We start from the raw sequence: 12912 nt of genomic DNA, 5'->3' as shown, positions 1-12912 counted from the left end.
CCCCCCCCCCCCCCCCCCTTCGCAGTGCAGTGGAAATTTCCTACGAGTCCTTCACGACACTATAGAGCTTCACAAACAGCCTCGACGAGGATCTTGTCAGGACAAGAATTAAGTAGAAAAACACCCCAACGGCTAATCACTCACAACTCGTTTAAAAACCATGACTACATTTTTTTCCAGGCGTCAAAATCCCCAACGGTTGTTTTTCTAGGCTTTTAATTTCCAGTCAAATCACAAACAGTTATATTAAATTACTTTAAATCATCCGGAATTCATTGGCTTGCAAAAGCCCACACAGTATGTTGATATAATAATACGTTAGAGAGCAATATTGATTAAATTGATGAAGCCACAAATGATCAATTCAGCTACGTTGATTAGCAACAAGCTAGCTTTTACATAACCGTAAATAAACGCTTTCAATGCACCGAGCGTTCTTACGAGACCAACGGTCAAATTCAGTGTGAAATATGGTCACAATATTTATGTATTATTGTCATCGATTGCTTTCACTGCAACGCCAAAAATATGAAAAAAGCATGCGATATATTAACTGTAACGTTAGCCATTAAGCTAACGCAGCTAGCAATAGCCCTAATATATTATATTAAAGCTAAGGCAACAAGCTCCTAATCACCCAAACATACATAGTTATTTTATCACTTAACGTATGTTATGTTGAAATAAATAAAACACCACCAGTGGCTTGAGTCTGGACCTTTAATGTTAGCTAGCTAGCGTGTCAGCATTTAACGCTAGCAATAGCTTGAGATGTTATGTAAACAAGAAACACGGGGAATAGCACCTCTTAAGCTAGGCCGCGGTTTTTAAATGTAGCTTAGCTCAGTGAGCTAGTTCGCTAAATAACAATCCCTACAACAACATACCTTTCACGTTCAGGTGTATTACTGGATTGCTCAATAACAGGCATCTCGGATAAGTTTCTCTCTTTTTCTCTTACAAAACAATGACTATTCAAAATCGTCTGTAGGTTAGATTTAACCATCCGGCCAGCGTCCAACACCAGCGGCTCTGTCGTCTCCCTCCTCGCCGCCTTGTGCTGGAGTCAGAGAGCTGGCAGTCTGCAGTATTTGTGAGGGGCGTGTCCTGTCCACTATGACGTGTCAATGTGAACATATGACGCACGTCACGAGCCTCTTTACTGAGACGTTTAAAATATATAAGTTATTGGAACTATCTGTCTCTGACTATTTCATTTAATGATGAGCATGGGCTACTTTATATCCCTGTAGGGCGAGACAGCCATGTAAAAATACATTCTTCAAAAAAATACGTTAAAGTATCCAAACCAAAAAGTACCAAATGCCAAAAAATATGTAAAATTGTATTACTTGTTATTACGACTGACGCTTTAATCGTCATTCTACCAACATACACTGTTTGTTGTCATGCACCAATCACCATGCCAAAAGCAGCGGAAACCAGCATGTAAGCACAGTGCAGAGCGGCAGCCACCTCTCATTTCACCCTACTGGTACTAAACACACTGGTGAGGTGCAATAGAGTCGCTCTGTGCTGTTCTTCCCCAACAGGGCAAGATTTATAGTTTCATTATATCATCGCATTTGTTTTGTTAGCAGTGGAATACAGGCTAAAGCTGCTTGTTATACTTGTCAACTTACAGTCTAACTGCTGGTCAGTATCAACAGTCTCAGTCCACACTGTGAGTGTCATTTTCCTTTTTTTCAACTGCTCTCATCTGTGCCTGTCAATCAAGAAGCAAAGGAGCATGGTGCAGGCTGTGGAAAACACCGTCTCTGCTGAAATCACCATCAAAGCAACCACTTAACTTTCACTTCAATGGTGAGACACAACAGACGGGTCAAATCAGGTACGTTTCTTTTTTTCTCCTGTTCAGATGTTCATATAAAACTAAACCCTTAAAATCATAATTATCTTTTGCAACTAGCTGCAGGTGACTATTTTAAGCTGTCCAATGTTGGACTGTGACACACAGGACCGTCTGAAAGAGTAGCAACACATGCACAAACATTGTAAAAAACGTAGACTTTCAGTTGGTTTTGTGCTCGACAGAAACATAATTTCTCATCTTAATTTACAGCTTAATTCCGGATCCAGATTTGAACTTAAACCTCCACCTACAGGATTCTCGAAGCGAGAGTTGGAACATCTGAACCCATCACAAGTAAGACATAATGTCAAAAACACTGAGTCAATTCTATGGCAACTAGCGTCTGACTCATTTGTGTCCGTCCATAGTGTCTTATGAGCGCATTCTGTCCATCGAAGATTTGAGCGATGTTCCAAATCCATGGAAAGGATTCACCATGAACCGCTGCTTAGTGCTGGCACTGGTCCTTCTGCTCGTGAGCTCGGGGGTCAGTGAAGTGCACGGTGAGTGTATTATTCTATTCATTTCAATACCACACTGGCTGTGAGATTCTTGTTCTCCTCTGTTAAAGCCAGCAGGCCTTCACTGTCTTTTTTACATGCTTTTGTATTATAGATGCAATGGATTCTTTTGTTGAGGACACAGGTATCATGTCTTTCCTTGGAAGTCTGCAGGATGGTTCACTATATCAGGTAATGTCTGTCTCTGTAACACGGATAAAGGGTTCATTGAATTTGTTTAGGTTTTTGTGGAGTTCTATTGTTTAACTCAGATACAGATCAGTGGAGGCCTTTGTTTATGTTCAGTTTGAAGATACTTTACACTGAATGTGGAGATTATTTCATTTTAATTGCAGCAAGTGAACAGAATGAGTAGTCACTAACCAGCAGTAGGCTGACGTTTAGTGTCGCAAAGCCATTTTCTCATTAAGCTCATAGAGGGTTTATTTCAAAATACAACAACTAATAACGACACCCTGAAGTATCCATTTGTTTGGCTGAGAATTTAGTGCAGTGATGAGCAGCAATACCGCGCTCCACTTCCATTTCTTTGTTATTTTACATTTTTCAAAATTACGTTTTGGGGCTTTAAATAGTCCACTTACCTTCATGAGTCGAGACAACATTTAGGTTTGGTTATGCCAGATTAATGCTCGACTAATTAGCAATACACACACCAACATTTGTGCAGAACTGGTACTTGATCCGATATGGACTTGGGGGGGTATTACATCTGGATGATCAACGGGGACCAGTGACTAGACAGGTGCGCTGAAAGATGACAGGTGTTACAGATGTTTGTTGTCTCAGTGGAAGCTGTTGTTGAGCTGTTTTCAGAGACCTCAGAATCTCTGATTACAGATCAAGCAGTATTAAGAGAACAGCCACAATGCTTTGCAAGTATGATTACATTTCATTGCATCATACAAATACAATAAGGTCACAACTGATTATGAGTATGCAATATATTTCTGACAGTGAAGTAGCTCCAGGATCTGTCGATCTGCTATTCAGTTGATTGGCAGACTTGAACAAATTCAAGAATTAAAAACTATAAAATGATAAAGAATTATCACTCTATTTAAGGGTCGATTTCCCTTTAAATACAACAGAATACTGGCAGACATCATCAAATCTAATCCTTGAAGTGACTGTAGAATAAAAGATATTTAAATCTTTCCTGTTGTCATGTAGTTGATTATAATGTGTGTGTTTGAGGCATCACTTTTTGACCCAGGCTGTTTGTTGTTTCCTGCTGTCCGTCTCCAGATTTCCATATGGGACAATTTCATGTCGTGGTGGGGATCCGAAGAAGTCGGAGCGATAAGAAGAAGAAAAAAGCCGATTGGCAACAGAGCAATCCTGAAACCCAAACCTAAAGTATGATTTGTATAAATAAATAAAAAATACATGTCATCAACTGTCACACAACAACAGGTTTCTGAATAAAGAGCACAAACAGCCTTTCATATACGTTTCATTTAATAATATAAAAACCCAGAATGATACATTTATTAATCCATTTTTGTTAATTTATAGAGAACGCCATTAAATTTGTCAGGCAGTTGAAATCTGTATCACATTTATATCTTCAATAATTTAATCAAATCTAACTTTTAGTATCACCAATTTAGAAATGTCACTTACCGCCACATTGTAACACAATCTTGTATTGTCATCAGATGTCACCAAGTTATTAACATATTTGGAACAATAATTACATGATGGAATCTTAATTAAGATTCTTATGATAATGATAAGAAATTTGCCCTGACAAAACAATGGCTTTTTATACAAATAAGATTAGTAATTAAAATAAAAATATGACAGAGAAGGGTGATAATACTCATTTGACTTATTTGGTTTAAATAAACTTGAATATTTTTAAGTGTGGGAATACTGCAAATAATACATTGTCTACATATATATAAGTATATGGCCTAAAGAGACCTCTGTGAATTAACATGTTTGTACTTCAAGTGTATTAATTCTGTGTGAATAAATAAATGCAAGTAACAATTATTTTCACTTAACTACAGTCTAGTTTTAGCGGCATCCACACTCCTTGGCCACCACATCTTGTTTCATGGAGAGGTAAGTCCCTTGTTCGTTGACTTCCACCACCTCCAGGGCTCCGTAGGCCACGGGCACGCAGCATGGCGCCCGCTCGTCCACGTTCTCGCTCTCGATGTGGAATTTGAGCAGGACGGCGTGGTTGATGCCGTTGGTCAGGGGGAAAGCACAAGAGCCGTGGCAGTTGTTGATGTTGACGGTCTCTGGAAGGCCGAGGCGCTTTTCAAGGGACACGGCGAGGCTCCTCAGACCACATATGTTGGCCCTCACTGGGTTGTTTGGACCAGCTCTGGTGGCCCGCAGTCCTCTCTGCACCTCGTAGACACGGGCCACCGTCTGCAGGGCCTTCAGCAGAAGAAAAGCACGGTACTGATGGTCTCCTGCTCTAGAGGTAACAGAAGCACCAGTTAAAAAGTAATGCAGGATCTTGATACCAAAGAAATTTATGTCAGATGGGTTTATAATGCAAATACGTGATTATACTGGGATTCCCAAGCAGGGGCTTCATCTGCAGGGTGTATGTGTGGAAAGACTAATTCAATAAGAATATAAATTTGATTTGATTTAAATACACACAGTATAGACACATATTGGGTCCGCTGACGCCTCAATATAATGTGTTGCAATTAAAAATGCATGAAAATAATAAGACGTAGATAAGTGTTCATCACGCACAGAAAACCGCTGCTTTGCTTTTATTTTAAAGGCGACTTTTTTTCTCTCGATTTACATACTTTCGTATGTTCGTGAATGTGTGCGATGGATATTACATGTATATTTGTTTGGATCATTATTCCTGCTGCAGATGTTTTAGGTGGAGCTCATTTTAACTCCTTTATACACTGTTGTTCAGTTTGGGTAGTTAGGAACGGTTTGAAAAATTGTAATGTGCAAAGTAACTAAAGCTGCCAGACAAATGCAGTGGAGTAAAAAGTACAATATTTCCCTCTAGATGTAGGAGTGGAAGTACAAATTTGAATAAAATGGAAATACTTAAGTAAAGTACCTTTAATGTGTACTTAAGTACAGTACTTAAGCAAATATACTTAGTTATATTCCACCACTGATCATAACGTTTACTCTTACCACTCACAGTTCATCAAAACCATACAAATTACTGCGTTTTATAAAGAGGTGAAAAAATTGCCCATCCCTGAATTATATGAAACATTTTGTGACATCCACTTTTATATCAATTTTATATAGTTAAATAAAATCCACTTTAAAATCAGTTCAAATGAACACAGTTGGAACATGACGTGGGGATGTGGATCAAGGATTACTTGAATTAATCTGACAGGGCTGTGGGTTTGAATGAACACTGCTTTAGGAGACATGTTTGTACACATCACCTGCTGCCGGTTCCTTCATCGGAAACGCACTGAGGTCCTTGAGCCTTCCCAGCCTCTCGGTGGCTCTATGACCCACTTGCTCCTCCCGTATTACCGTCGTTATCTTCACCACGCTCTGCTCCAACCTCTGCTTGAGCTCCTCCAGCAGCGCAGGAGAAAAGGCCAGTTCTCCACGGTGCACCGGAAACACGGAGCCCCAGCTACCGAAGGAGAAGATGGTAATGGAAGAGGAGTTGATCAGTCCCGCCAGCAGGGTGTCGCTGGAGGATAAGCCCAGCGTCAGGGGAGGCAGGGACTGTAAGGAGTCCAGGTGGACTGGAGAGGACTCACGGTGGTCCTGAGGCAGGACGTCCCCCAGGAACCGCTTCAGCTCACAGAGGAAGGGGGTCTGTGAAGAGGCCAGGGATGAACTATGATGATATCTGAGAAAGAGAGTAAAAAAAAAAAAAAAAGTTGCTGAGCAGTGTGGTAATAGTCTGCTAACATTTCAATCGGGAACATAAAAGCCATTACAACCTTGAATCAGTTCCTCTTTCACCAGAGAAAAGCAGAAGCGGAACCATGCTGATGTTACTTCCTGATTTTCCACCAGTAAGGATGTCTTTTAGGCTTTGGTCTGCAAAGAGAGGAACATGTGAGGAGGGTGCTAATGAAACAAATCATATCTTACTCATGTCTTACTCATGTCTTACTCATGTTATATCTTACTCATGTCTTACTCATGTTATATCTTACTCATGTCTTACTCATATCGGGGGATTTTGTCTCAACAGCAATGCTCCATTTCTGGGGAACGTTGCCGTCTGATGCTTTCCCCGTCAGCATTATGTACAACGTTTCTCCTGAGATGCACACAGTCTGGAAAAGACAGGAAAACAAGAGTGATGTCTGTGACGAAAATCATACACAACACATTCAGGAACTTCAGTTTTCCGTTAATGCGTCATCAACACAAGGCCTTCCTTTACCTGTGCGTCAGGATGCAGCGACTGACTCGTGAAAGTGACGACCAGGTTTCCTCCAGTGGGGGGGCTTTCAAACGCCAAGAGCAGCGCAGGGCTCAGCCCGAGCAGAGGGGACTGTGGGAGGTCAAAGGTCAACATGAGCTTCCCTCTCTCGTCTTCCTCTGCCAAGAGCACTGATGGAGAAAACAAGACACGCTGTAAGATATAGACAAAAAAAACATCCAACCGGTTAATTTATTGCGATCAGAGAGCGCTCACACCTCCAGTTGGATGCAGCACCTCCACTCCGTGTCTCTGGTTTCGGCTCATTTCCTTTGCAAGCTGTACCAAGACCGAGCCTGACGAGCTATCAGACACAGTGCAGATTCCAAACTGAGTCAAACTGCGGTTTGTGAGTTCGCCGTCACTCCCGACAGCTTCACGCAACTCCGCAAAAATGTCGTCCACTAAGCACGGTGCATTGTGGGGGCCGTGATGAGAGACCGTGGAGGCTGATGAGGCCTCTGTTGATGGGAAGGTGTGCTCTGCATTAAAAAGAACACATTACAGTATGCACTGAAAAACAAGATCAAAGCTAGGAAGCAGGAACCACATGCAAACAATCCAAAAAACACTAAAAGAGAAGAATAAACAAAGAGCACCCGAACATAAAATGAAGGCATTGCACAGAATTGCATGAATATTAATGCACAAACTCTCAGAGGTTTTGAATTGTGCGGAGTCTGACCTGTCACTGGGGGGTCGTGGGCCGGGATCAGCTGCAGTCCAGGTGAGGCCGGCAGGGCCACACAGAGCCTGGTGCAGCAGAGCATCAACGCTCCACAGCAGAAGAAATCCAAACACAACATCCTTCACCGTCTGTGCGTGTGTGTCTGTGTGGTCAGACCTTTCCCAGTCGCTTGTTTTGAATGGGTCAAGCTCACGAGGAAGGGAGTTGTATCCTCCCACCTTCCCTTCTCACTAACTGGGGAACACGCTGCCAAAGTAGGAATATCAGGTGTCCTTGATGAGATGGGATTCTATTCGAGTTGTTTGCTGCACAGAAATGTGCTTGTTTTTCACCTCAAGAAAGCAGGTTGAAGTCTGATAACGCGAGAGAATGAAAAGCAAATAGAAGGCAGATACCGAACCTCCCTGTCTGTAGACTAATGGAGGTGATGAGGACTCATATCAAGGGAGGTTAGAGTGCACTTCTTGTAACTTTCTCATGAACAGCTCTCTGTCTAAAGCAAAAGAGATACCAGGTGTTTTAACCCTTCATGGGGAAATGTAGAAAGGACGCAGATGAGTTATAAGAACGACTGAGCAGAGCAATGCTCCTAAGTAAAGAAAACAAACAGACTGTGTATAAGAAGAGTAAAAAATAAAATATGATATATTGTACTTGAACTGAAATTAGTGCAAAACTAAAACTATACAAGATTGTATATTAGAAAGCATCTAGTTTAAGGACTGCTTTGTTGCCAGTTATGAGAAGATTATGAAGTACTTTATTTGACAGTTAGCTTAGCTTAGCATAAAGACTGGAACATTGATCTACCAGCACATCTAAAGCTCACGATGCTTATTATAAATTCTGTCGTGGACAGCAAAAAGTTTAAATGTTTTAACTTTGGACGACTTGGACTGGACTTACTGACATCGTCTGCCCGATTCCATGTGAATGCAGCACAATCAACACGTTATTGTTTATCAAATCCGCACACAATCTGCAGTGGCGACTGCAACAAGTTGTGGTTTTACATAAAGTTATAAGCCGGACTATTTCTCGGCCAGAAGCAGTGACTTTCTGAACTGCGCCCTGTCAAGAAATAGTGCGGCTCATGACCAACCCCGTGTAAAACAACATTCTTACAATTCAGTATGTCGTATTAAACAAACTAATACACTCAATAACATGTTATGTAGTGAGCTTTAGAGGTGCTGGTAGGTTGATTTTTTTTAAACTTTTGAACAGAGCCAAGCTAGCTGTTAGTAAGTTAGTTTGGCTGAGCTTAACAGACATAAGTGGTATCAATGGAAAGAAAGCAAATATGCGTATTTTCCTAAATATCTAACTCGTCTCGAAGTTTTTTTTGAATCGAGTTTTCAGTTAGATGCCTGAAATAAATTCTGTGGTAAACACTTAAGAAACGATATAAAATACGTCAATAAATACACCTCTTGTGAATTTTTAAGCGGTAATGTGTCTAAAAAAGGCAGCTGCTAACAAGTAGCTACATGAGAAAGTCATCCCGCTGACTGGTTCACCTTCACGGCCTCGTTGAGTAAACCCGCGCTCATGCGTCCTCGTTTATAGCCCAACGTTAGCTTTTTACTTCTGCCGATTCGCGCTTTAAAAGGTCACAAAAGTGGTGTTCATTTGTAATCTTGTTTGGACAAAACGTGTAGTATAATGTTTGCCACCGAGCTGATTTTCTGGAATAATCCAAAGGAAAATTCCTATTGGCTTTTTTTTTTTTAAATCGAGGCAAAGAGTGCGATGCTAACTTCCGGGTCGGCCAACAAAAACACGTCATTCCTGCAGCTTTCCATTCCTTGAACAGAACTCCCTCACCCCGGTGGGCCATACCAGCATTTGTGAATGTGACGACAGATCTGAATGAAACGATATCCTTCAGGCACACGTTATCCTTATGAACGTGTACAATGTATTTCGCTCTCAGGGGAGGACCAGACAACAAAGTCCTGCTCCCAGAGAGTGGAACGCAGACGTCCGATTCCCTTCAAAGAGCCGTCACTCCCATCTCTACCCTCACAGCTGCGGTCTTGTTTTGCAGAGGGTCAAGGTCTCGGCGCTGTTTAGTAGCAGTGTTTTCCAAGAGATTAAGCCAAGGCTCATTCTTGTACATCACACAACTTCAGTGAGGAATGACAAGAACTGTTCACTGGTGTTGTGAACACAGTACTTGTGGAACATTTCTTGGCAGGTACGACATCCTCCTGACAGCAATGCGAGGTTATAAGTCTAAACTGTGGGAGTCGGGGCTCGCACTGAGGAGCATTTCAATTAAATAAAACATCACATAATCTGATGCAACTCCCGACACTTTTTCTTGGAGGTTTCATCCAACATCCTGTGGGCCACGATGTCGGGGCCCCATCAAAGTCTTTATATTTTAATGTACGAGTCCAAGTGGAAACCTTCACCGTACAGTTCCGTTACACGGAGGTCCGGCTATTTGTGGAGAAGCAAAAATGCAGCAGTACTCATTAAAAATAAATCCAATTTGACCTAGTTAAAACGTATCTGTAGGGTGGAAATATTGAGCTTATGAGGATGATCATAACCAGAGATGTGCTGTATTTTTGCTTATGTATTTCACAATAAAACTAATTTGCGTTTCAAACTATAATGTGTAAACTTCACCAATCTTCTATGAGAGGAAATAAATGGATCACACAAATGCCACAACACACAAGAAAATTCAAATATTATATGAAACATTTTTTATTAATAGTCATAAAATGCAGGGAGGAGGGAGAAAAGAGGAATTCCATTTGTTTCATCATAACATCTTAGGATAAAAGCACCAACACCGAACAGTAACAAGTCATGAAAAACCCCAGGGCCTTTTGGAAAGTACGTTTGCCATTATTGCACCTCAAACCTGCCCTGGCTTCACCGATCAGAGATCACTGTACACATACTGTACGTCACGTGTGACCTGTGTTTAACCCCCCTACAAAATAAAGGGGAGAATCCCAACAAAGCACAGTGAACCACCTCCTTGGTGACGCAAATCTAGACAGAGGCATGTGTGAGATGAGGAAGATGCTGAAAGTCGTCGCCATTTCACAGCTTCCGGAGGTCAGACAGACTCGTAAAGCTTCATAAAGCTGGATCTCACTGGAGGCGCTGGATGTATGTGACAGCTGAGAATCAATCGGAGGAGACCCTGACTTCTGAATTTCACTTACTGAGGGGTTGTCCTGGTCCTGAGTTGGATTACAAAGGGACTTGATCTTTGCCACAAGATGGCGAATAAGTCTGTGACATGCAGTAGTTTAAGAAAAATTGTTTACATCGTTTCAAGCCATCTGGGAAGTTCCTGAGTTAAGACCTTTGGCAGGATTCAGAGTAAACGGCCTCGACTGCAAAGCTCTCGCAGATTATCAATAATGCACCAGGAAGGAGAATATAGAGAAGTGCATAGAAGCTTTGATTCAAATCATGCTCTAATACCAAAGGGCTTGAATAACAGCACCGCATCCCTTTTGACGTGTGTGTGTATATATATATGTATATATATATATATATATATATATATATATAGCTAGTAGGTTGAAATCTGTAAGGATAATTTATGACACTCCCAACGACTATTCTCACTTGCACATACACCACGCCGCGCCTCCAGATTAGAGACATTTCCGCAGGTTAAACTGGACCGTCAGAAAGCCGCCGGGCAAGCTCGTGTTGCAGATCACCAAAACCATAAAACCCCGGAGCACAACAGAAGAAGAGTAGTATTTATCAATAGCTGCAATTTCCTTGTTTTAAGTGAAGGAGAGCACCGTGCTGTCTGTCTGACTAGTAGTATTACAAAAAACGGACAGGAATCTGAAGACACCGTTGAAAAGCATAACATGTAACTGCAATTGTATCAAACACCGAGAATAAGAAAAATCAAAACAGCATCAACAATAATTACAAAAGACCTCTCAGTGCTGGTAACAAACTACAGTCTCTAGCCATGTCCTAGAATCACTTCCCCGCAGGTGAGAAACACACGTGTGAGTGCACAGGACAGGAGTTTACAATAAAGCTTTGAACTATTAGTCTAATCTTCCCTTAGATATGCACCGGTAAGTCGGGGGGGAGAAGCACACGCAGAAAGATTTACACCAGCACGTCTTTGCGATGACACAGTCCGCTCACATCACAAGGTAGGACCTGGTCAGCAAGACGTCTGAAGACAGTGTGTCTGTGTAAGAGGTTGACGCGTAGCTGTTTGTGTTTATGCACCAGTGAAGACTTAGTTTGTAAGATCTGAATGTCCATCGTTTGGAAACAGAAGCACCATTTTTCTTTTTTCCTGCAGAATCTTGTTTGATTAAAAAAAACAAAAGAAACAAAAGATGTGGAAGCATCTGATAAAAGTCATGACAGTTCTACTAGTCCCGTTGTGTTCGAGCCACAGCACCGTTGTCTGTATGCGTTCGATGCACACAGACTTGGAGGTTCTAGTTCTATCACAAGGAGTCACGTGCGGCTGTTCGGCGCCATCTGTTAAGGTCCTGTGTTGGCAAAGCTTCCCTTTCCTTGGCTTCAAGCCTCCTGTTTAACAGGCCGAGGTTAAGGTCACCATGCCAACGCCAGAACACCTCTATTCTTTCATATATATATTTATATATATATATATATATATAGACTGTATATAGATACTTATTTTATATACCTTTCTGTTTATGGTGGAGAGACATACAAGGAACAACAAAAACTTATGTACAAAAACAGTGCGTCTTGTTCACTAAAAGATAAGCAGCTCTCTTCTGAGATCAAAGCGGGATGTCGTGTGTTTGAAACTGAGAAACATGAACAGAGTTCCTCGTAAATGTTTATACTCAGACCAAGCTGTTGCAGAGCACATTTCATCCAAAAGGTGGCGTCTACAGATGTACACTCGGCATTCAAAGAACCAGATGATAGCAACATTAAATACCAGAAAGCGGCTTTACAAACGTCCCCGTGTACAGCACCAAGTGTTCCATTTCTTATTGATGTTTTCACTCTAGAATAAATAAGATCAGGTAAAAGTCCTAATTTAGCACCATTGTTTTCAGACCGTGAGTCAAGTACACACACACTATTGCGTTCTACAATGTCAACACATTTCAGGATTGAAAGAAAGAAAAGAAAGAAAACAAAACAGAAATACCAAGGCAGATGGAGAGACAGACAGCATAAATATAATAATCTAAATTATACACAACTATACAGTTCGGAGAATGAATCACATTCACAGTACAAACATTGTTTACAAAATAGAAATTACACAATTAAAAAAAAAGAGCAAACAAATAGGTGTGAAGAGAGTCCAGTAGCTTGTTGTGGTTCTGGTTCGATGTTTTCTCAGTGTGAGGATTTGCATGCGTGTGACACACACACACACACACACACACACACACACACACACACACACACA

At 41.3% G+C, this 12912-nt stretch overlaps 2 protein-coding genes and 1 long non-coding RNA gene across 3 annotated transcripts in view; 1 reads left to right on the top strand and 2 right to left on the bottom strand.

Annotated features, from left to right (window-relative positions):
- Positions 1 to 1082, bottom strand: part of oaz1a (ornithine decarboxylase antizyme 1a) — a 5107-nt gene extending 4025 nt beyond the window's left edge. Inside the window, 1 exon segment of the mRNA XM_031864155.1 lies at positions 888 to 1082. Coding sequence (XP_031720015.1) covers positions 888 to 1006 — 119 coding nt within the window. The 5' untranslated portion in view covers positions 1007 to 1082.
- A 616-nt stretch (positions 1083 to 1698) lies between these two features.
- LOC116392517 (uncharacterized) lies at positions 1699 to 4343 on the top strand. Its single transcript, XR_004213334.1, has 5 exons — positions 1699 to 1852; positions 2084 to 2167; positions 2242 to 2376; positions 2489 to 2565; positions 3643 to 4343. It is a non-coding gene; the product is annotated as an uncharacterized LOC116392517 (long non-coding RNA).
- On the bottom strand, positions 3852 to 7863 carry amh (anti-Mullerian hormone). The gene is made up of 7 exons (XM_031864052.1): positions 7491 to 7863; positions 7024 to 7287; positions 6767 to 6936; positions 6545 to 6656; positions 6315 to 6414; positions 5799 to 6220; positions 3852 to 4826 (listed from the first exon to the last, which is right to left on the bottom strand). Exons 1-7 carry the CDS (start codon positions 7609 to 7611, stop codon positions 4420 to 4422), a joined length of 1596 nt encoding a protein of 531 aa, XP_031719912.1. The 5' UTR covers positions 7612 to 7863; the 3' UTR covers positions 3852 to 4419.
- Positions 7864 to 12912: the final 5049 nt, after the last annotated feature.

The sequence above is a fragment of the Anarrhichthys ocellatus genome, unplaced genomic scaffold (genome assembly GCF_004355925.1).
Source record: "Anarrhichthys ocellatus isolate YVR2014 unplaced genomic scaffold, GSC_Weel_1.0 scaffold30, whole genome shotgun sequence".
In the NCBI taxonomy this organism is placed as follows: Eukaryota; Metazoa; Chordata; class Actinopteri; order Perciformes; family Anarhichadidae; genus Anarrhichthys; species Anarrhichthys ocellatus.
The sequence above is the reverse complement of the archived record's forward strand: the minus strand, read 5'-3'. Positions and strand labels throughout refer to the sequence as shown.